At 40.0% G+C, this 24692-nt stretch overlaps 1 protein-coding gene and 1 long non-coding RNA gene across 6 annotated transcripts in view; one reads left to right on the forward strand and one right to left on the reverse strand.

Moving 5' to 3' along the window:
* Nucleotides 1–3597: 3597 nt before the first annotated feature.
* Nucleotides 3598–6122, reverse strand: LOC117544342. The gene is made up of 2 exons (XR_004568682.1): nucleotides 5424–6122; nucleotides 3598–3727 (listed from the first exon to the last, which is right to left on the reverse strand). It is a non-coding gene; the product is annotated as an uncharacterized LOC117544342 (long non-coding RNA).
* The window catches only part of mid1 (midline 1), a 28215-nt gene continuing 7367 nt past the window's right edge, over nucleotides 3845–24692 (forward strand). Inside the window, exons 1-3 of one of the 5 annotated variants that reach the window (XM_034213284.1) lie at nucleotides 3845–3947; nucleotides 20961–21682; nucleotides 23483–23545. In XM_034213284.1, coding sequence (XP_034069175.1) covers nucleotides 21017–21682; nucleotides 23483–23545 — 729 coding nt within the window. In that variant the 5' untranslated portion in view covers nucleotides 3845–3947; nucleotides 20961–21016. Of the gene's footprint in view, nucleotides 3948–12460; nucleotides 12794–14165; nucleotides 14400–18893; nucleotides 19197–20960; nucleotides 21683–23482; nucleotides 23546–24692 lie in introns of those variants that run through there. The other 4 variants (XM_034213285.1, XM_034213281.1, XM_034213283.1 and 1 more) reach the window with 4 other exon arrangements.

Raw genomic sequence — 24692 nt, forward strand, 5'->3', positions numbered from 1 at the left:
ATGTGTTTTCCCCTTCTCTCTTTGAGTCCACATGATACAGTACAGTAACTCAGTTGGGGTGGAGGCTGTGTATCTGGGGGGGACAGGGGATCAAGTTGGATCAACTTCAATATGTCAGTTTTTTGGCAGGCAGGGCAGTGAATGATACACTGTTCAAATTTTGTTGGCCGAAAAGCCACCAAAAGGCAGTTTGGTTCAGGATTCAAACTTGTGCAACAAACTCAGAATTATGTGTCTGAAACCACTTCCATGCAACATCAGGAATTACAGCATCCAGATGTTTTCCTCCAACTCTGGTTGTTAGCCAGCTTGTTTTATGGGGCGGATATGAACACATACCGATTCTATCTGATAATATTATGTGTGTTGTTTTTGTCACCTGGCATACATTCTGAGATATCGGTGAAATATGTGTGTTCCATTGTGTGAGAAAATATGAGGGCTAATAATGCAAATATAAATTCCTGTGCAACTCTCTGTTGTGTTAATATCTTTAAGCAAATATGCAAAAATAAACACCTGAACTTGCATAATATAAGCTAACATTGAGAGAAAATATTCAAGTTGTTCAGTTCTTTGAGAGAAACTCAGCAGGCTGCTTTTGTTCAAATGCCATGTAATTCCCCTATGTATGCTGATAGCAATAGAAGCTGCAGCTTAGACACTGTAGAAGACACCTATACTGTAGCATTAAATCAAGCTTCAAACATGTAATCATGTTTTCTGTGCTTCAAAGAAATTGCCAGTAGTTAATAATTAAGTAGAGGCTCGACCTAGGTAATTATCAAAGAGTGACTTAAAAAATGAAACAGTTCTAAGCCTTAAAATGCAAACACGTAAATACTTTGGCAATATGGTCGTGTTCCCGTGAGAGAAGAAAAGCTTTAATCAGTACCTGTACCATTTCACACTGTTGTCCCGAGCAGCAGTAGAAGTTCTCTTTGAACCTTTTCCCCACTGTATCCCCAGTTTCCTGCGGGCAGCGTTTTCCTAGCTATCTCAGTGTTGCCTTTATTCCCTTTGGTTTTATATTCAGATATGCTTTCAGAAACAGGCTGATTCCCATAACGTGCTGTCTCTTTTTTCTCCTACTGTAGTTTTGTTGTCCTACCCCACTGTCCACACAACAAACACAAATGCTGCTGAAATACTTTAATTGAAGCCATCCTTTTCTTTAGAAGTTCATTGAAAGGTTATAGGAGCACATGATTTAAAGGCTGTCTTTCCTTTATCAAGTATGAGCTGTTATTGAGTGACTGTTGACTTTTCAGTATTACGGAGAGTTCAAGTATGAAGGCAACTTGTTGGTATCGCTCTATTCACAGAGAAGGTCAAACCTGAGAGCAGAATGGTGAATAATATGAGGGATTAACACAAGAATCAGAAAGTGTTTTGGTTTATTGATTTCATCATTATTTGAAATTGAAAGGATTTCTGGCACAAAAAAGCATGAAATTAGTTGTAACATAATTGACTATGGCCTTCTGGGATCTTTTTGAAGCTTTGTTTATAAAAAATATGTATATTATATTACAATCTCAGAGCGACAACCTCAATTCTATACTGTATACCGTCATGTGGAAACCTTGTCTGGAGGAGCCTTAATCATTTCCTCCTAAACTTTTCAGTCATCTGACTAATGATCAGACGTCTGCTTAGGTTGATGTTGGGAGTAAGCTTTGCTGGAAATGTGCTGATGTCATCAAACTCCATATGAATCACACTGCAAAGGTGTAATCATCCAACCATAACAGGTGTGTAAAAAGTCCCTCTAACCCCCCACTTGTTTTTCCTTCGCGGTAGGCAGAGCCATGCAGGCATATTGAAAGCTGTTGCAAAGTCCAACAACACAACAGGCAGACTGCCTTTGGATGCTATTTTCCCTAGAATAATTTAATCTGTATGAAAGTTCAAAATATAATTCAAACTCCTCCTTAATTAGTTGAATGAAACAATGGGAGAAAGGGGGAACATTGGAGGTTTGTGTTATATACACAAGGCAAGTTTATTTAGCACCTTTCAACACAAGGCATTTCAAAGTGCTTTACAAAAAAAGAAAGACATTAAGAGCATTAAGAAACACATTAAAATGGCATTTAAAAACACTCATTTAAAAGCAAAGCATGAATAACAAAAGGTACATGAATTAAAGTGTGCGATACACACATCTGAAATGTTTAAGTCTGCATTGCTAACTTTTTAGCAAATATAGTTTTCTATTAACTCACTTTTTTTCTACTTTATTTTTTAACTTATACTTTAGCTATTTCAAGTTCATGCTAAAAAAAAAACCTTTGGAAGATTCTAATCTGACTCCATGCTACCTTTTAGTTTTTGCCGAAACTCTTTTTTAACCATTCAGCTCACAGGATGCCCCCAACGCTGGGTTAATGTTGAACAAAACTGTTGCCCGATTCAGTGGTTTGGTTTGTCTTGGGGCAGGATGCAGCTGCCCAGTGTGGGGACATTGGCCATAATTGCTACCAGAATGGTTCACTCCACTTTCTGTCATCCGGTTGATGTGTCAAGCCCACAGCAGAAACACAACAAAACATCGGCCACATTAAGAAGGATTCCTGTTCTGCGACTGGGGCAAAAAAGGTGATCGGTGCCTGAACCTGTCTGTGATTTTTACTTCATGAAAAATCCATCAAGAAGTACCTTTGTATTTGGGAGAAAAGGTTACTTTACCTCACAATGCTGGACTATAGGCTTACCACCACACATTCAGCAGCATTTCTCACTCAAGTGATGGTCAGGGACATCACACAATAAACATATGAGACCACATTTATCTTTGGTGTTTGCTCGCCTGCTTTCATGTAACAAAATCAATAGAGAATGTCTAGTGGTTTTATTTTAGTTTTCTGGTGAATCATCCTTTCAAATGAGTTCTCACAAATCGTTCGCCCAAATTCATTGTTTACCTCCTTCACCATTCTCTCTTTTCTTTTTAATAAAGTTGCTTTGTTTATTTCAAAACCTTTTCTAATCCATTTTTCAGTGAGTGTGTCCTGACTATTGCCTGACATCATAAGCTTTCTGCCCCCGTAAACACATCAATTTGAAGCGGTTAACTGTTAGATAACATATTTTTTGCAAGATGTGATCATATAGTCGGCAAATTGTATTTTATTAGAAGTTTTAAAAAGAGAATTCCTCCCTGTAAGAGAAATTCTTGGTAACCTTCTACTTTGTTTGTTTTTTCACTTGAGGGATGTACACCTGTTCCCCAAATTTGATCTCATTATTGCAAGTGTGGAATTGTTTTCCCTCCGTCTCATCCATCTCACAGGATGAATTCTCATTAGAGTGGAGAAAACCAATTCTCTTTTGCGATATTTTTTTCATTGCTGCTCTCTGCCTGCTGGCTGCTGGGGATTCTTGAGTTTGATCCTTATTTCTCAACACCTGGAAACTCAATGGAGCCGCCTGTGGTGAAGGAGAAAAAAGTCTTATATCCTTATTATCTGCCGGTGACTTACATTGTATCAGTACCAGGTCCAGACACTCATTTTCACCCATTGCATTCTCCTCTCCTACAAGAACCAATTATTATCACCACCATTGCCAGTTCCAATGATTCAAAAATAAATGCAACTTTTTGGAGTATTTTAATGGTAACGCACGAAGATAATGAAAGTCTTCCTTAGTTTATTATTCCAGTCAATGCCAGCCTGTTCATGGGTTAAGTAATCTCTGGAGCTTGCATTGCTCCTGTGTGAACCTGTAGAGCAGATGAGAAGCAGAGTGTATGTCAGTGAGGTATGTGCGTCTACACACCCTGATGAAGGGGAGTGTACGTGCAGACAGAAAACCTACAACCTCCTGTCTCCTCTCTGTTTCACCTCAGGGAAAGTACAAGCTGCCTAAAAGTCATACTCTGTAGCAGACCAGTATTTATTCACCAGGGAGAGACACATACCACCACAGCCATGGGGAAGCAGGTAAGATCTGATAAAGCACTTAGTGGTATCGGGTTATTAAGTACATTTTGTTTCAATTGCTTAGCATTGCTAATCGTCTCGGACTGAGCAGTGGGACACTTGGGTAGCAGTCATATAAAGGTGACGCTGAAGGCCTGAATACTTACACGTAAAGTTTTCTGTAAGAGTTGTAACTTATTTTATAGAAATACTCTCTAATGACTGCACGTTATCTATAATACTTTAATATTGATTTCTCGCACATGTGAATCACATGTCAGGAATACATCAGAGACACACAAGCATAGGAGGCACAGCAATTACCATATTTGTTTTGATGAGAACCACCACACTTTATGTGTCTCTTTGTGATATTTAATTTAGAGGTGAGCCGGAAATGTTGTCTTAACAACAAGTTCACTCTTGTTTGCTCATGAATCACATCTGCTGACTCAAATCAGCGTCCTCATTAAACAACTGAAGATTATTAAACGAGCAAATATAATCAACATTTCCGATGCACAGGGAACCATTTATTTGCATGACTTTGCTGCCCAAGCTTTCCACGGGCAAGCTCATGATTTTCAATGAGATTCTCATTATTCTTCTCCCACTTTGTTTTGGTGAGAGCTAAGGCGATACCATGTTGTTTAAGAGAGAACAGAATGTGGAATTGTGCCAAATAACTGTGGATAGGGAACTCTGGTGAATTAATTTCAGTACTTTCCCTCTGGTTCTGCTATTGCTCGGAAGCGTCAACGTCCCTGTTTTATAAGTAAAGCATTCTTTCTTGGTATCAATCCTCTTTGTCTTTGGTATTGAATTATTATCGTTTCATTTTTTCTTTCACATCATAAACTGAACAAGGAATTTTGAATGTTTTATTGAAGTATTTTTCCAATAGTACTCTTCCTCTCATTACAAAGCTCAGTTTCTCCAAATCCTCATGTGAAATGACAAAAGAAACAGTTTCCATCAGGTCTGAAGTGCCAGCTCCACCAGCAGCTGTGAGTTCTCTGAGCCCACTTGTTGTGACAGGGAGAGAGCCAGAGCTGGTTCAGTCTCATTGTCAGAGCCAATGAGTGTGGATGGAAATGGGGTACTTGTGTATGAATGTGTGTGTATGTGGACTCACTACACTGTGCAGTTAAGGAATATTCTTTTTATCAGCAATACCTCTGCAGGAAAAGTAAATGTTTAATCCATTTCAAACTCCAGAGAATGTGCGTCATAGGCCAAGGTTGAGGAATGTGTCCTAGACTGTCTCGAAGGAATGCTTTGTTGACAAGTAGATGGAGTGAGCATACTTAGTAAGGCCACACTGAGCCAAGGCTCGCAGCAATCAGAAAACTGATCAGTTTGCCTGCCTCTTGACCTACACAGAGTCTGTACACAGCAGAGACAGGCTACTTGGAGATATGTGCTTTAAACACTGACCGATATCAGTGTGACTGCAGTGACATCAAAAGTGTCTTATTCCATCCCGATGTAACTAACCCAGATCAACAGCTGGGCTTCTGCCTTTGGCTCCAACTGTCTCCTTGGACACATGAACACATCTCCCCACAGCAGATGTGCAGACCTCCTCCAGCAGTTCTTGTTGTAGGAGTGCAGTGACTCTCTGACTACAGGATGGATAAACAGCACAGGTGTTAATGTAAAGCTTTATACGTCCCACACATAAGATTAGTTGTTCATTTAATTGCTAGTGCTACTCGTAAAAACAGACTTTATTTGGGATTTGGGTATAAGGCGGAGTTACTGTAGCAGATGTGAGAGTGATTGAATGCTTCACTTGCACCGTCTTTGATAAGAGTCGAGTGCTGTAGATGGGAGATTCTTGATAAAGACGTGACACTACTTTTCTTCAGTAGATCCCTCAGAAGCTGGAAGCAATTACAGACTCCTCCGAGCAGCAAAGAATGTAGCAGGCGTTCACCACACCCTTTCACAAGGATTCATTTTTTTCAGGATAAAATAAAAGCCAAGACTTTCAGGCAATGGGGATGTGGTGTGGACTAAACACAACATATGACCTTACTTTCCCAAAAACTCCTTCAGTGTTTTATTTCAATGAGTAATGCCAGACAGAGCAGTATTTTATTGTGTTGCTGTTAGCCACAAAGTACAACTGGTTTTCCAGGGGAATGATGTTAACCTTGGCCTTCCCTTTTTTCATATTATTTTCAAAATCTTTATATTGTGGCTTATTTTAATCATTCCATGAAAACAGACAATGAACCAATAATACATATCAGCTGTACGGTATCATGGTACATACATGTAATTGTTAACCAAGTCTCTAACCTGTTAGGCCCCAAGCCTGTTTTTCAGGTTTCAGGCTCGAAAATAACATTCCCAGAACAAATGACCATATCTTCCCTTCTAAAAAGGGTTAAATTAATAATCTTTTTTCTCAAAGTAATGATAAACCTGTGAGTTGGATGTAGAAAAGTCAGAATCAATATAGATGTTTTTTATTTTAAAGAAAATTCAGATTGAACATGGTAAAAAACTGTAAATTATAGTGTCCGTCCAAAAGATATATTTTGTAATTATAGTGAAAACTAACCTTGGATGATGGGTTAGTAGACTAAAAGCTTTAGGAATCCAAAGTACAACAATAAGTACCCTGTATCAAGATTGATGCAAAACAAGTGATATTTGACTTTTTTAGACATATTTAGCAAAAAAAACCTCTTCTGGGGCCATTTGGGTGGATTTTCCATATCTCTGGTCCCCCTTCTTCGATGTTGACATGTGACATCTCCTCCTGACCGTTAGAGCCAATATAATCGAAGGGAAATCGTCCCATAGACTCTCATGTTAAAAAAGAGGGGCGTCGTTGCGCCTACAATCTTGCTGCAGAGCGTAGGAATATCCCTGCTCTGATATCTTGAAACAGAAAAGCAGTTTTATTGCTTAAATGGATTATCAGAACATTTCAAAGGGGACACAGTCACATTGGATATTAACCTATGGATTAACTACAGCATCGTTTTTATCGTTTTAATGCCATTGAAGACCAGTTTTGATCAGACAAAGACCAAGGTAAGCCATGTTAGTGTTTGTGGCTACTTAGTGCGACATGTTTTGATGTAGGTTTTTGTTATTTTCTCCGCAAATTTGTAATCTTTGAGTGTTGAGGTGGGTACCAATAGATTCTGTGTCTCCTTACGATCATAAACGATGTGTTGGATGTGCACCTAGGATAAGTAATAAGGGTGCTAGGAGTGATTTTTGGTGCAGTAATAGGTTAGCATTTTTCGCTCGGGGCTAGGTCAGTGTTAGCAAATTTGAGTTTAAAAAAAAGTTAAATGAGTTTTTTTCCGTTATATGGATATAAAACATTCATAGTTTATTAAATATGAAGGTTCATTAGACGTTGTTTCCTGCAAATGACGCAATTTCGGCCCCGGATACGGGTCCGTGGGGCTTAATAGGTTATTTTAAAGAAGACTACGCTTTCTTTCATTTATGGCACCTCTAAACAATGAATATACATCTCCTTGTAAAAAATGTTAACCTAAATTAGTTCGCTACTTTAGCTTAAAGGGATAGTGGAAATCCGCGAATTTTGGGTTTAACTTATGTATTTTTATTAAAAAGAAGCATATTAAACAATTTTTTTTAATTTCATCCGCCTAGTTTCATTTTATTTTCAATTTTACTGCGCCCTCTCAATGAAACGAAATACTTCGGGAATCGTCGGGAATCTTCGGGTGATGACGAGAGCTCAGGAAGACGGGCACAAACAATGGCGGACATTCAATAGCATTTGCATGTGAATAGCCGACCTTTATTATGGTGAATAGATGTGTTTTGTATGGCTGTAGTGCGACAGAAAAATTCTACGCGACATTGGATTAACCTTGAGATGCGTTTTTATTCCGTTGAACACAACTTTTGATCACAAATCAAAAAAGGTAAGACGTAATTATTGTAATATTTTTGGAACCGGATGTTGTTTACTTTCTCTTTTCTGGCTGATAGCTCCAGGAATTCGAGGTCTTACAGTGATGACATTACATCTGTGGAGTCTCAGCTTTAAATCGTATATCTTGTTTGTGCAGTTAAGATAGTAATAAGGGCATTTCTACCGTGTGTTGTGTGTAAAAAAGCGTTAGCATTAGTTAGCATTGTTTCGCTCAATGCTAATTCAAAGGCTTGGTATTACTCTTGTGTTTTTTCTAGCTAACAATTGTTCTTATTGTCAGTTAGCGGAGTTTATTACCTTTAAAAGGGTATGAAACATTAATAGTTTCATAAATGTTAAGAAGCCCTGAGACATGTGAGAGAGAAAAAACGGTGGGAGGGGTCCACTGGGGGGACCTTCGGCCTTAACTGGTTAACAATGATTAATATTTGTAAAGGCTACAGGTGATCTTAAGATGCGTGAGCTATGCTTAGGGACCTACCAGTCAAGATTATTTGTGCGTAGGGGTGCATCATCTGGCGCCTGGTCCTGGTCATCCTCGCCATTGCCCATGCCGTGAACCATCACCTCGGGCTCGGGCTCGAACAAATAAGGACGTAATGGTCCATCGTCTGGCTCAATATTGTCACCATCGTCGCTTACTGAACCGGATTCAGATTCAGTTCCTAAAACGACATTTTCGTAGGAAAGCCGAGAGGATGTTTCTGACTCGCTATCATCACTGGATACCTCGTACAATCCTTCTTCTTTGTCTGGTATATTTGCCCTTCCACGTTCATTCTGCATAGACGCCATGGTTTGTTATCGTATCGTCTTCCTAAGTTTTCGTCACTTCCGGTTAGGCTGAGAAACATTTCGTTTCTAAAAAACTTCGGGGAAGCTGCAATAAAGTGCTTCTAACATGCGTAAGGCAATTATTATATTTTTTTAATCAGGTGTGATTGTTTTGGTACGTAATTATGCTTGTATATAAGTTAAAACGAAACTATTTGAGGTTCCATTTCCACTATCCCTTTAAGACTAAATTCAATCAAACCAGTTAAGCTGTAAGCTTTTATGTGCTTGTTTTCCATAATAGAGAGGAGAACTACGTTAACAATTGATTCTGTTGTTGTCAAATCCAAGAACACAGCATCCATTAAACTGCAGCATAGGAGGATAATCAATTCCAGGTCAATGCTCACAAGAGTCCTATAGGTTCTACTGGCTAATCATAAACCACATGCATGTAGACATTGACTGAAGGGACACAGCAGATAATAAACACACACGGCATCATGCCTGTGTGATAAATAGTTTAAACAATTTTAAGGGGGGAACTTTCTGTTAAATTACAAACCATAACACCTCCTTTCAGTACTGAGGATATATTGCAATATGTGTTAATTGGCTTGGTAGTAACGTGTTCATTAATTTGCTTGATGTTTGGATTGATTGTGTGTTGCTTAGTTATGGGCAGTATGCCTTGGGGATGAAGGCAATTATAAATCTTGAACCTTTGCCATGGTGAGCACAGACTACGCTTTCATCTTATTGTTTACTGAAAGAAAAAAAGAGGAGTGGCTGTTTTGTTTTGTCCTAGTTAGGAAAACAATCACTGCTGCTTAGATCAGCATTTAAAAAGGCAATCATGATGCCAACGCATGTGCTAACTCAGTTTCTAAGGGCTTAATAGCAAACATAACATGATAAAGATATTCTGTTATGGGCAGCCTTTTATGTGGCCTGTGATCTGATGAGGGCCGTTTAGTGAGCAGCAGAATAGCATATTTGTTGTGAGGATGTGTGGAGCTGTGTATTATGCAGCCATGCAGCAGAGCCCTGGAGACTGATCCCATCTGTTCGGGGCCCGGTCGCGTAGTCACAAACTCATCAAAAAATGCTCCCCAAGGTTAATGCACCCCCCTTTGTCTGCCCATTTGCTACATCTTTATCTTTTGGCTGAGAGGGTGGGCAGCCAGGGGCAAGAGCGCAACCCTGGGGAGGAAGGGCAGGGGGGCTGATGGACTGCATTAATGGCTACAATATCCATGAAATGACCCAGTGGAAGTGACGCTTCCTGGGCATGTTTTACGCTCGCATGAACACACGGCTGGGGCTGGGACAGGGTGGGGATCTCTAGAAATGAGGGAGGGAATATTGAAAGAGACTAGCCAGGATGCTACTCTGTGTTTTGTTTAGTCTCTCATCCATGTGCTACTGATGAGAATGCTGAGCCTTTGATGAGAGTTGCATCTTCTTGCTGTGTTTGAGAGGATCACGCTGGACCATAGCAAGTAAGTTGAGCTATTTGTTTTTTTTTGCTTCTGAATTGAAATGAAAAGTTGTGACTGGGGTGATCATATCAACCCTATCATCCTACTAATTAAATATGACTTTTGTCCGTTCTTTCTTATGTTTTCTTAATGTACAAGGTGTATTTGGACATTTTAAGATTATCTATAGATTTCTGGATTTTTTGTTTAGTGCAAAATTAGATTGTGCTTTCAAGGTGCTTTGCATCAAGGTGAAGCATAACCTTTTAACATGGTGATCTATCTTTCAAACATCTGTGCTCCTCCTCCCTGCAAGTAATTAGGTTTCTCTCTAGCCCATCAAAGTTTATGTAACATTACATTTCACAGCCTATTTTTTTCCAACTTCTTATCTGCTTCTTCAGAAAGGCTTGTGTGGCCCTTTGCAGGTCTTTGTCCAATTAATACAGCTTGATGTGACAACCGCTAGCACGAGCACTGCCTCAGGCAGCAAATGGCCTAATTTAATGGGGATGAATATTCATTTGTTTTGATTAATCGTTTCGACAGTGCTGCTACTGATTGATAAGAGGATAAATGTACAGTAAAAATCCACACATATTTCTGGAATACATTTTTCTTAAGATAACACTTAGAACGTTAACATCTTGTTTGCCACTAATAAAAGAATACACCAGAAATATGTGTGTTTCCCAACCTCTGGACTAGATTCAATTGTGGCTTCGGGTCCTATTTTATCAATTGTGAATGTTGTCACAGTTAATACATTATGACAAAGTAGCTGTCACATATTCAAATTTAAACAATTCATCATATTGAGTTGAATTTCTGATGAGGCAAAGGAATAGACAAAAACAAATGTTTTCCATCCATTTTCCATTCCATAGACTAAACTATGTTTAAACTATGTGTGTTAGCCCGGACCAAGGATCAGCTTGGATTTCCAGTGGGTGAAGTGGGAACAGTTGCTCAAACCGCAGCCCAGACAAGTGTTTCTATTCTGGAATGGATAAAACAGAAACAGACATTTTTCCACTTGGTGTTTATTGCAGTTCAGAAAAGGGGCGGGGCTTTGAATTGAACTCAGGAGTGGCAAAACCATTTTCACCTTTCAAAACACTAGCCTCAAATGTCAGTGTTATTCTACAATCCATGTAAATGTCATGGGTGTTATGGCATTTTATTGCATTGAAATGAATTTTAGTGTGCAAGAGTGAATAGGCAAAGTCATTATTTCACGGGCAATTTATGGATTTATGGCAATATGAGTCCTTGGGCAGAAGCAATAACACTGTCTTGTAGATTTTCATGTATTTTCATGTATTTTCATACATCTGGGAAGTGAAGTGAGAATAATGTATTATTCTGTGTGTGTGTGTGTGTGTGTGTGTGTGTGTGTGTGTGTGTGTGTGTGTGTGTGTGTGTGTGTGTGTGTGTGTGTGTGTGTGTGTGTGTGTGTGTGTGTGTGTGTGTGTGTGTGTGTGTGTGTGTGTGTGTGTATGTGTGTGTGTGTGTGTGTGTGTGTGTGTGTGTGTGTGTGTGTGTTTTACATAGGAAATGGATTTGTTCTGTGCAGTTTACAAATCCATTAGTGGGAGTAGAAAGAGCCAGGCAGAGGAGTCACATTGGAAGTCATGCTTAATTTGTCTATTGTCGTTCCCTACTTGTCAGCATAAGAGTTTAGTTGCGGTCCCTGGGAGCTGAGTGACCCGTCTCATTGTCTCCCCGCTAACACTTACCACATTTCTTTCCCTTACAAAATGCAGCAGACTTTAGACTGGCATGGGATGCTGGAAGGAACAGCAGAGTGACAGACAGCAGTAGGCTTGACTGAGAAACAAACAAGCTGTGAAGAGAGGGCCGAAGGTTTGCCAATGAAAAGATTAGAGTGGCATTTGGCTGAAGCGCCAAGATGCATCGTTGCTCTGGCCACGCAGCCATGGCAACGGAAGCTTTATGCTCTCCTCCCACTGAGTGTCCAGACTGTACCAAATAGTCATATAAAGGTCTCCCTAATCTTAAATTCTTACAACATAAATCCCATTGTGGCTGTTTTAAAAGACATTTGCTTTGATGACTCATTTCCATATAACTTTATCTTGCTTTGAATAAAATGGAAATGGGTGAGCCGCATAAAAGTCTAATATAACTGTGCATATAACCTCAGCTGAGCATCTCTGCTAGGCCCATCCATCTCAGTGCTCCCATTTGTCATGCAGGGCACCTCTGTTCCCCGGTGACCAATCAGGAGTGCCTCCTTGGCTGTTAAAAGCGCCCCCCTCACCACCTCATCATCAGTTGTGATTGACAGCCTCCCACAGGAAAGAGGGGGGTTATTTACCTCCTTATGTTCTCATGGGACTAAGTTAATGATCCCAGCCAACAAAATAATACAAAGAGGGGAAAAGCCTGAGAAGTCGGCGCCTGGTTGAACCATTTGGAGCTGTTTCGGCTTGCTTTAGAGAGGATTAGAGAAGAAGAGGTTGTGTGAGGAGAATTTCAGAGATAGCGGTGAGACAGTCGATGCTGCAGAGCCCAGGCAGAAAGTAGGAGCTAAAGGGAGGCTTCTGAGGAAAGCCAGTGTTTTCAGAAAAATCTCTTCCTTGGCTTTATTGCTGCATTCATCTGTCATCCGTACTATGGACTGTCTAGTTGACTGAGTAACAGACTGTGAGGTAAGGGATCATCTGTATTTTCCATGGGTGGCACTTTAAAAGTGCCCTTAAGGTATTTTAGTCTTAAGTTGGGCTTTTAGAAAGTTTGGGTTTGTTAAAATAAATACAGTATTTGGCTTGCTTTTTGTCTATGTGTTTAAAATGTAGCAAATAATAATTGGATTTACAAAAAATTTCAAATCACAATAATTACAAAATAACATTGATGATAAATTAAAGTGTTTTTGGCTTCATTGCACCTTATTGACATACCGGCGTAATCAGTCTTCAGAGATGACATTATCTTCAACACATTTGCTGCATTTACATACCGTCACTTCTAAGTTGTTTTCATTGTTCCCACCATTTTCAAATGTTCTTACTTTGTTGAAAACTGCAGGCTAAGCTCAAACACAAGGAGTCCTGGCAGGGGTATTAGGTTGCTAGTCCAAACCAATCTATGCCTCAGGTGCTGAAGTTTGACCACACAACATAAACATTTGCTTTACACAGCGGTACCGTATCCTAACGTTGTTGATAGGGTCATTTTAGGTAATGGTCTCTAACTAAATACCTCAAACCTCATATTCAAACTGTGAAACAGGCTCAAATCCAGAGCTGAGAAACCGATCAAACTTTCTGTGATCAGAAACGCTGTTTTGATGCCAGTTGAATCAGCCTGCACATGTTTGTGTTGGGAACATTTTCACGTAGCAGGAGACTGGCGAACAGATGCCAACAAAATGAAAAAACTTTCAACACTCTCTAACTCGTGACCACAATACATTCCTGTGTATTTCCATTTCAGTGAATGTATTCAAAAGAAAAAACAAAAGGGTGTGCTCGCTTTGAGGAAGTAAGGTTGCTGAACGTGGGTTCCTAACTAAATGTGGCTTGCTTCCTAGCAACATCTGTGCTAATGAGCATGACAACTGCACACAGAGTATGTGTGGCAAAATGAGTGCACTGTGTGTTAATTCATACTTCATGTTCTTCATGTTAACATTGACCTGGATACAAAGTGCCACTGTCCTTTCCCATCATTGATTTCGGATTTACATAATGCACTATTTCATTGGGCCAAATCGAATTTCGCCTTGAGCATGAATCACATTTTCCAGCTTTAGCAGTTCAGATTTGCCCTAACATGGCTGAAATAACTTGTAAATGTCATTGTACAAATTATGAACAAATCTGAGAAAATGTGTGATCAATTGTAATTTTTTGGCTCAGGATGATGTTTAGGTATGGATGAAAATAAACTTTGTTGAGAGTCATGGCAACACTCCTGCTCTGATGGCCTCCAGTGATCGACCAAACAGCAGGAGTCCTGCCCCTTCCATGTGATTGGCCAGTACAACAATTTTGCAGCCCACTGTGTGTAGATGGGATAGGTACAGTTCTCAGGGAAAGAAGAGGAGAGGGTGGAAAGTTTTGATCCTCCTACTAATTTTCAGTGTGCTTAGAGAAAAAGGGTTAGAGGGTCAGAAACTAAATGAGAGTAGGAGAGACGAGTCACTGTATAGTTCACACCGCTGCACTGGACCAGCTTTGACAGAGCCAAAATATCAACTCTGACTGACTTTAAATGAGGCGGTATTCTCTCTTGGATGTAATCATGTGGCGGGTAAGTCAAAGAGTTGTTCTTAACTCAGTCTGTATTATATTGTTACTGCGTCTCTTTGTTTTGCAACCAAAACATTGAGTCATCATATGTTTCCAAGCCTCTAGGCAGTTCTCTGTGCAAGTGCTAAGGTTGTTTGGCCTTGTTGTGTTCAAAGATTCCTCTATTTGAACACAGAATAATACTTGAGGACTAAGATGACTAAGTGAGGAGGCCAAGGGGATTTTTTGTGATTAAAAGCCTCACAGAGAGTGGGAGTAGTTCAAGTTTCCTCTGTCAACGCAGCACTTCAGCACATGCCCTAGGATTTCTGTCAGCCTCTTCCCAGACTCTATCTACAAATAATCATCAATATATATATATATATGAGCAATCACTTGAGTGTTCCTTTTAATATTATTTCTGAATTTCCTTTCAATTTTCTGGTTCGTCATAAAAGTTTTGTATCACCATTTTACTCAAACCAGAAGATATGCAGCGCTGAGGGAGACAAATCCAGCCTTTCATCCTTAATCTGGTGGCCTCATGACCTACAGAAAACCATTCACTCCGCTGATAAGATAAAAGATACTGACTTTTCTCCCCTGCTACATCCATACATGCTCTAGCAATACATCAGGACACAGCTTGTGACATGCATACATATATAGGATTTCATTTTCATTCAATCGTTTATTTGAACAGGGAAAATGCACATTGATGAACACTTTGATCAAATAATGCTTCAAATGTAAATATGCGGGATTTTAACTTTGATCTAATTTCCATCCGTAGATTCATTCTACATGAGGCTAATGATGTGTACAACTGGGGCGTTGCTGTTGGGTTCGCAGTGCCAGTTTCCCTTATTAATTAGTGACTTATCATGTTCCTGCGAGAAGGAATGTTAGACATCTTCCCACCCGTGTGTGCAGCCTTTGATCACCAGTGTGACAAATAGATATCAAGCTGTCACCATGGCAACTCATGTGGAGGTTGTCAAAGAGGACGCTGCATTGCTTTAAAGTGTATGGTATGGTAAGATTTGTGTTTATTTAGGGCTATGTTACGATTGTATTGTCATATATAATATTATTATGATTATTGTTCTTACTGCAATTCGTTTTTTTTCATATGGGATGAATATAACATTTGTATAATTAGACTCAATAATTTCTTATGAGTAATATAACTGCAAAATATCAAGATGCTATTCTGGGATTTGTTAAGGTGAGAAATCTAAAGTAAGTATAGAAAACGTGTTTGATGTAGTTCATAAATCAGCCACACGATGTCGCTCTTTGAGTGTCTTCTCCGTTGATAGCACTTGAGGCTATGACGTACAAATCCCTGATCAACACACCAGAAAAGACAGACAAATATGCTCAGAACTTGTGTGTGTTCTGATGTTAACGAACCTCTTCCTCGCGATAGTTTTGGGTTGTATGACGAGGATTAATGAGCAGCAGGCTCATGCTTGGAAAGTCACATTCTGTAAAGTTCCTGTGGTTGTGGAAAGGATGCGGTGTTTTCCCGACGATGCCACCTGCCAAGCCGCGGAGAGGAAATTAGAGTTTGGTGCAACTCTTGTTCTTGACCAGGATGACCTTTAGGCTACAGCACAGACAGTAAGAGCACTGAGAAATGGAAGAAAGTGGAACATAACTTAATCAGCTTAACTTCTCAGCCTGTATGAAACTCATTAACTACAAACTTCATGTGCATTACAGATTTTACTGCCATTTCCTCATCTGGAGCTTTGTAATTAAAACATCCTGCATCCATTATTGGAGTAAGCAGGAGACTCTTAATGGAAAGTTAAATTGAGTATTTGTTACCTTCATACCAGTTTATATCTGTTGACATGAGTTTGCCAGATGAGTGCCCACATGACAATCACACTTCTCATCATGTTTGACAGATGTTTACAGTAGTTTAAATGCTTTTGTAGTTATTTTGGCCTCCACAATACTTCACAAAATCTGTAATAATAATACTCTATATGTCAGCCAACACCAGGCTTCATGCAGCTAATCTCAGTAATGTGTGCATCTGCAGATCAGGTAGATTTGTCAGTCTAATCAGCTGCTTGTGCTGCCACAGCTGTAAATCACATTAGGCCTGAGTGGGCCGCTGCTGAGCTGGCTGCTTTAGGGAGCATTGGTCACAGCCACGCTGAGAAGACAGGATTACAGATAAATATGTTAGGTGTCTGCCCCAGGAAAGAAGACAAAGAGCAATCACACTCTCTCAGTCGCCCAATACGTGGTTCAGAGCCATCATTAAAGGTGATAAAAGACCATAACCAAAAGGATTAGAAAGTGCTTGAGCAGGAAATTGTCTTCCTATCTGAGAGGATGTCATTGTTTCATCTCTAAATTAGCCATTACTTCCGAATCAAATAAAACTCCAAATGTTAAGTCTTTGCGCAAGTTCATCATTTGACAAAGCGCCACACAGTTAAAAGCGTATGTCTCACATCTGTCATATCTGCTGGTATCGGGATTTAAGACTCTTGGAGCATAATTCTGTAGTATGCCGATTATCTCTGACTATGTACCCATAGCAAACATGGCTGTGAAAGTAATACATATGGATGTCATATTGGTTTCTTTTAGGACTAGATTTTATAGGATTCTGGCATTATATACTATAGCTTTTGGCATTCTCTTGTCCTAAATGCTGCATTACAGTTTTTGATGTGATTGTTGCCTCTGAAAAGCTATCTTTAAGGATGCTCAAAGTGTCCTTACTAATCCAATGGTCACATACAATCGGAATCAGAATCAGAAACAGGTTTATTACCAGGTTTACACTTACGAGGAATTTGACTTGGTGTCGTGGTGCATACATAAAAGTAAAACAACAATTAAAACACAGATAGAGAACTAGAACAAATATAAAAAATAATACAAAATATAATATAACGGTATTTACATTGCAATGGAATGGAATAAAAAGGATTCAAATATGGAATACAAATAAAAATCAGCAGTAATAAGAAAAGAAAACAGATATTGTTGTACATTGTGTGCATTAATGTAATGCATAGAGTCTAATGTAGCTGAGGTAAAGTGTCAGTGGGGGGCCGAGCCTTATTGATGAGGCCGGTAGCGGAGGGGAAGAAACTGTTCAGGTGGCGAGAAGTTTTGGTCCTTGATCAATGTTTTGGTAGAGGTATGAAAAAGTACATTGTGTTCAAATTCGTAATATGGTAGCAATCAGGAGAGAGGAAGAAGAAGAAGTTAATATTTTAAAAGACAAACTTCTAAATGTGTGCACTAAGTTTTAGGGTCCTCTTGCTGATTTCATCACACTAAACTCCATCCCAGTTGGGGACCTTTTAGAAGAAACTCAAGGAATGCCTGTCACATTCCCGTGCATCACCCAAGCAATGTAGCTCACACACCCACCACTTTGTCTGAACTTTAGCGTCTCTTTAATATTTACAGTGTGTATCTGTCTGTCAGAGAAGATTCACTCTGGGGACTCCTTTTGAATGACAGGAGAATTCAAATAGAGAACAGTGGGGGTGTGTCTGGAAATAGAGCCACATGGTAAGCAGATGGTACATCCGTGATTCCCACACGAGGGCCAAGTGGGACAGAGTTGTACGTAGCAGGTGATGTTTCTGTCTTTATTTGAAGTCTTATTTGTCAGGAAGGATGTTTGTATGCTAATTTACTTAAATTGTTTCTGTCAAGATGAATTGAGATTTATAGAATGAATATAGTATTACTTTACTGTTGACGTCCATGGTGCTGTGTGTTTTTTCAGTCGGGAACTCATGAGGGGTATTACATAAAACAAGCCTCTGTGGACTTATTCTACGTCACCTAGTTTTGTGGAGGGAGTCACAGACCTCTGTCCCATGTTACAGATGAGTCCTGCTGCCTCGCTGTGTGTCTTTGGCTTTTCTCTTTTAAGTCCCTGCGGGCATAGCCAGGAAAAGTTCCAATCCACAGCATTGTGCTACTAGAAGCTAGAGGGATAGCCACATAAGGAAACCTGAAACCGATCCTGACGCTTTGAATTTCTGAATGGGCAGGGCGGAGAGGACAGTAACCTGCCTGTGAGGGCGAGGGCTGGGGCTCTGCGGGATCCTGCGCCTCCGCTTTGCTGATTTCCCCTCTCTCTCTCTCTCCCTTTGGCGTGTCTGCTCTCTCTCCTCTATCTCTCTTTCTCATCTATCCTATCTCTCTCATCTTCTCTCTCTCTCTCTCTCTCTCTCTGATACTCTCTCTCTCTCTCCCTTTGGCTGTTGTCTGCTTTCTCTCTCTCTCTCTCTCTCTCTCCCTTTGGCTGTTGTCTTCTCTCTCTCTCTCTCTCTCTCTCTCTCTCTCTCTCTCTCCCTTTGCGTGTTGTCTGCTTTCTTCTCTCTCTCATCTCCTCTCTCTCTCCTCTCTTTTGGCCTTGTTGTCATTCTACTCTTCCTCTTCTCTCTCTCTCTCTCTCTCTCTCTCTCTCTCTCTCTCTCTCTCTCTCTCTCTCTCTCTCTCCCTTTGGCTGTTGTCTGCTCTCTCTCTCTACTTCCAGTACTGGCCAGCGCTCCAGCTGTAGGTGGAGCTGGCTTTCCTGGAATTGTCGGGCAACTTTTCCTGTTGTGCTTTCTACCTCTTGCTCAATCTCTTGCTTAATGACAGCTCTACTGCAGGATTACAGGGGGCTGTGAGGACTTTTCCATCTGGATGCCCGTATCTACATCCTGCTGGGGTTTATGGCTGGTGCCTTTGTTGTCATAAATATGTTTTCATGATTTAGGTCAGAAGTTTTCCTTCAGCAGAAATGTCTCGGCATTGCAAAGTGTGGCGAAATCCATCGGTGGGTAAAGTAAACTGTGTATGAATGGGAGAGCTTTCAGGAGTGCGTAGTGTACTTCGGACTGTAAGGCAGTTCACGGTGGCTCTTTGCCACGGTGTTGTTTTGCAAGCTTTTATAACTTCAGGGTATTTTATAGCACAGGAGATGACATCAGAGGATAAGCATCCTGCATTGTGTTTGTTAACAAAGCTCTTTATTCATTTTGTATTGAGGACAGCTTGGCTGAAGCAACTACTTAACCTGTTTAACCGGACCTGTGCGAGTACAGTAACCGTTATATTGTAGCTGGTAGCTTTGCTAAAAATGCCATGGTGTTATCTTGTATGATAAGTAAAGTAAAAACATGTCAAGCACATGGATGAGTAACATAGTATGTTCATGAGCCACAGTTTGGTGAATTTGTAGAGATAAGTTTGTTTTTAACCTACTTGCATTAATTCATTAAGACTCACTGTATCTAAAATTGTAAAAAGTAATATAAATAATAAATAAATGTTGATTAAAGTTAATGAATGAAAAATACCAACTTTCAAACAATATCTGTGCCAAAAGGCTTGATGTTTAGCATACTTTGTTAAAGACTGAAGAGTTTTCATGGTTGCATTTGATCCTCTGTAATAACTTCGAGACACCTGCATCGAACACTCCGTCTTTAAAGAACAAAATAGCACCAAAAAAAGGGCCACCATAAGTATCTCATTCACTAGAGACAAGTGCTTTAGCTGCGTGTCTGTGAAGATTTGAATAGAATGGGAAGAACAAACCCTGGTCTGTAACTCAGAGGTAATTGCTGTATCCTCCAAACTTCAAAAGGCTACTTGTGCCTCACTGTCCTGATAATGAGCTTTTGCCTTCTTCACACATAATGAGTGGAGGTAGAGAGTTCACAGAGAGACGCTGTGAGCACAGTGTGTCCACTCGCAGCTGGGGTGTCTAACTGGCTGGGAACAAAGGCTTAGTGTCTGTGATAGTGTGGAGCCCCAGCCATCAGCAAGCAGGCCAATACACTTCTGCTTGGCTGAGCTGTCAGTCTCCCTGGCCTGCTGGCCTTTGGACTACGGTATTGAAAAGAACACATTGAGGTAGGCTAGACTATCCCTGTGCCAAATTAAAATGAGCCGTTGCTGCATACTCAAAGTTCAGACAAATATAACGTACAGAAGTCTGATATATGTATAATATGCAGACACGTGTTATTGTTTGAGTATTCTCCTGCTTCCTTGGTTTATTTTCAGATTTACTTGATTTCCATAATGAAATATCTTAAACAAATATTTACATACATTATATTTGAGGTTTAGTTTGCAATGGAAATCAAATGAAAGTCAGGAAAAGGGGGAATAGTTTTAGTTTTATTATCATAAGTACTTATACACATAAGTACTTATACACATAAGTACTTATACACATAAGTAGAGACAGAATATGCATGGCTTTTTCTAAACTTGGACAAGGGTTATTTACACAATTGTTGTTATTTTTGATTTATCGTTTGGTTCATAAAATCTCAGAAAACATGCTGTTACAATTTACTGAAGCCAGAGGTGAAGTTTTTAAATATTTAGTTTTGTCTGACAGCAATCCAAAATCTAAAGATATTCATTTGACTATCAACTAAGACAAAGTAAATCAGAAAATCCACTCGAATGATATGCTGATACAAAGGATTGTTTTGTTTTATTGCTTAAAAGATAACCTTACAATGTAATACTTGCAGATTAAAGGCAATCCTTTTTAAAATCCCTTTCTGTGTCATCTTTACAGATAGCTGATCAGCTTCCCTGGATTTCGCTGACGACCTCACTTTGTTTTGCCTGAAAATGGAAACACTGGAGTCGGAACTGACCTGCCCAATTTGTCTGGAGCTCTTCGAAGACCCACTGCTCTTGCCCTGCGCTCACAGCCTTTGTTTCAACTGTGCCCATCGTATCCTGGTGTCACACTGCACCCCCAGCGAGCCAATTCAGTCCATCAGCGCCTTTCAGTGTCCAACCTGTCGCTATGTCATCACTCTGAACCAGAGGGGCCTAGAGGGACTGAAACGCAACGTTACATTACAGAACATCATAGACCGATACCAGAAAGCTTCTCTGAGCGGACCTAATTCTCCTAACGAGACTCGGCGTGAGCGAGCCGCGCCAGAAAGGAAAGCCATGACTTCTCCCGGTGACCGAGTGCAGTGTCAGTTCTGTGAGCAGGACCCCCCGCAGGAGGCCGTGAAGACCTGCATCACCTGTGAGGTGTCATACTGCGACGATTGCTTGAAGGCCACACACCCCAACAAGAAGCCTTTCACGGGCCACCGTCTGATCGAGCCCTTACTGGACTCCCATGTGCGAGGGGTGATGTGTCTGGAGCATGAGGAGGAGAAGGTCAACATGTACTGTGTGACTGATGAGCAGTTGATCTGTTCATTGTGTAAGCTGGTTGGCCGACACCGGGATCACCAGGTCGCAGCCCTCGGTGACCGATTTGACAAACTCAAGGTAAGAAATGATCTGTAGTTAGAGGAATGCTTAGAGAGTTATTATGCACCGAAAACAAATATTCCTACTAACTGTGGACCAACACATTTAAAAGCTGATTTTAGTATTACTCAAAACCGTTTTACATCTTATGCAGTGTCACAGTAGCCTATGCCAATATAACAAGATTGTTATAATAAATATGTCAATTTAAAATCTTTAAAGTGAGCTTTTGAGCAGTTTGACTTGTGCGCCGATATTGAGATAAACTGGTTCATCAGCACATTTTGGAAAGGTTGCAATGGTTATGATTTTGGTCGTAACTCAGCGTCTTGTACTGTAATATTGGTAATTGGATACTTTTCACTGCAACTTAGCAGAACTAATATTTGTATAGGAAGGGTTCCAGTTTGGATCCAGGCCATGCTTCCACTGAATTGTACTGGAGTTAGATTCGATAAAACACATTATTATTCCGTTAAGAATGTATTAAGTCCTGTGTCTGAAGAGCATGAGCATATGCATAAAATGGAAATTATCTGCAGTTTGATGAACGCAATGTTATGTTTCTTGCAAGTACAAATAAGTTGATAATGTGAAAGGTTTTGACAAGGGAGCTGCCTCTGTGTTTATTAATGTCATTGTGAAGCGATTAGTTTACAGTAAACTTCTTATGATAAACAATACGAAATAAGGAAAGCTACAAAATTACCTCACTCAATTAGATTTTACAACAACTTCTACAATATAGCGTATTCATCTATGCCATAGAACTCATAACCATTAAATAGCCACATTATTGAACTGCTTGGCGTCATCTATCACTATGATGAACATGGGCGCTTTAGTGTATTTTGAATCAACACAGACAGACCATCCTTCCTTCTGCTTTGAAAAGAAACAGATCTGCATCTGAAAACACTTCCAAAGACACTATTTTCTATTGAGTAACATTTGCTAAAAACTACAATGCCCAGTTTTTTTAGTTTTAAAAAAAAATACTCTTTAAATTGGATTTATTTCGAATACAAAATACCATATGGCCAGCCCTGTTATTTAAGACCAAATGTGTCATAACCCACAAATAGTATAACTGAAGTGAGTTGGAGGCTGTCTCATGTAATGACACCCAATGCAAGAGAATGCTTTCACAGTTTTTAGGTTAAGTGCAGTGCTCACTTTCTGCAGAAAGGCACACATCAATAAGGGATGAGAAGATGCCTTAAGCTGGAGCATATAAAAAGGTGGCTCTGTATTTCTTCCATTAGAGACATGAATCAGCTTCTATCATAGGAGTGAGAATATAGCTTAGTGGGTCAGTGCTTTGTCAACACAATGTTGGTCTCTATTATGTCTCCAGCAACCTCGGGGGATAGTTTAACATCAGCACAGCTAGTGAAGCCTTTGATAAGGATATAGCTAGTCAGCGTTGACCCACTGTATGTTACTTAATGTATAAGCAAGGTAAACATACACATATTGACTTTTTTAGCTTTATTTCAAATATTGAGCCTTTTAGCTCTGTCAAAGTTCATCCTAAAGTGTATGCTGAGAATTGCATGGCATCTGCTGCATGAAATAAAAATGAGGCTCTGCTTTGTTTCCAGAAAACTCTCCCAGTGTCCATGCATGACTCACACAAGGGGGGGTTTTCTCTATCACAACACTCGAAACCCTTTAGTGTACCCGCTCCTCTCTTTCACAATGCTTGGTCACAGTGGAGCTGGGATGCAAGCTAACCTTTGCAACATTTCTGGCACGATAGGTCAGAGGACCAGTCTTAACCTGTCTCCTTTGTTTGATCATGCTGTCATTGTGCAGAGCTCGCCTGGCCGCTTTCTCTATGTGGCGGGGAGTGGTCTTTCACACCAGGAGGCAGACCAGGTGATCATCATCATTTCTCTAATTCCACATTCAGAGACAGATTCAATAAACAATTGAACCTGAATGTTGCTTTTCAACACGATAGCAACTTGTGCCACATAGTAATGTGACATAGTGTAATGTAGCGTAGCTGGGTGGTTATTAATCTGACCATTTTAGCATACTGATTTGTATTTAAATCATTTAGTGTCAAAGTTAATTTATTGTTCTTTATCTTTCAATAAGCACAGAAGCTGAGTGGGTAAAGACAACGGGGTGTGGGATAGAGCGCTTTATCTGCTTCTTCCTCTCCCCTATAACATCCAGCCGTCGCTAGATGTTATTTTGCAATGGGATATGTTCCACCATTTGTTGTTGTTTTTATTTATGTTTGTATCTTGTTGACCTCATATTATGTGAACTCAGCTGCATTGTTAGAAGCCTCGAGTGACACAGGAAACAGCAATTCCCATCTTAGAGAGAAATTGTGTTTTCTCCCGGCATGCAGGACAGGACCCAGGTGGTTTGCAGCTGAGCTTGTTCATAGTTTCTGGTTTCTCCAAACACATGTTTACAGCCTCAGTGCTTCACTTTTCTCAAAAACTCCCACAGAAGGGGACGTTGCGTCATTGAAGTGAGTGTGCGTGCATTTGTGTGCACGCATGTATAATTCAGTAATTTCTTCAGTCTGGTTTGGCATAATGTGACTTGAACCTGGTCTGGTATTATATCTGGTATTATAAGCCCTTCGTAAAGTTTATATGAATATATTTTTGTGAAGCTTCAGATGAGTAGATTGAGCTTTTTCTAAAACCATTGACGAAAAGGAGAATACACTTTTGGCCATTGCATGTTTAGGAAAAAAAAGCCAGATTGTCAGTCTGTTAGACATAATATATTTAATAGTGTGTATTTCCCTTGATAAAGAGGTTTTCAAAATCATAAAACACACCCTGTTATGGTTATTTATGAACAATCTAGGATTTTGATTAAAAAGCGTGGAACAACTATCCACATTTCCAAATGAGGATTGGACCCGGCTTTCTGAAAGCCATTATTAACAGTCCTCTTTTACTGCAAACATTTTGACCTGTTATAGGTCATGCAAAGTTGTTACTTATAACATATATGATGGATCCATTCTATTGAAGTACCCCGTTAGGCCAGT

The sequence above is a fragment of the Gymnodraco acuticeps genome, unplaced genomic scaffold (genome assembly GCF_902827175.1).
Source record: "Gymnodraco acuticeps unplaced genomic scaffold, fGymAcu1.1, whole genome shotgun sequence".
In the NCBI taxonomy this organism is placed as follows: Eukaryota; Metazoa; Chordata; class Actinopteri; order Perciformes; family Bathydraconidae; genus Gymnodraco; species Gymnodraco acuticeps.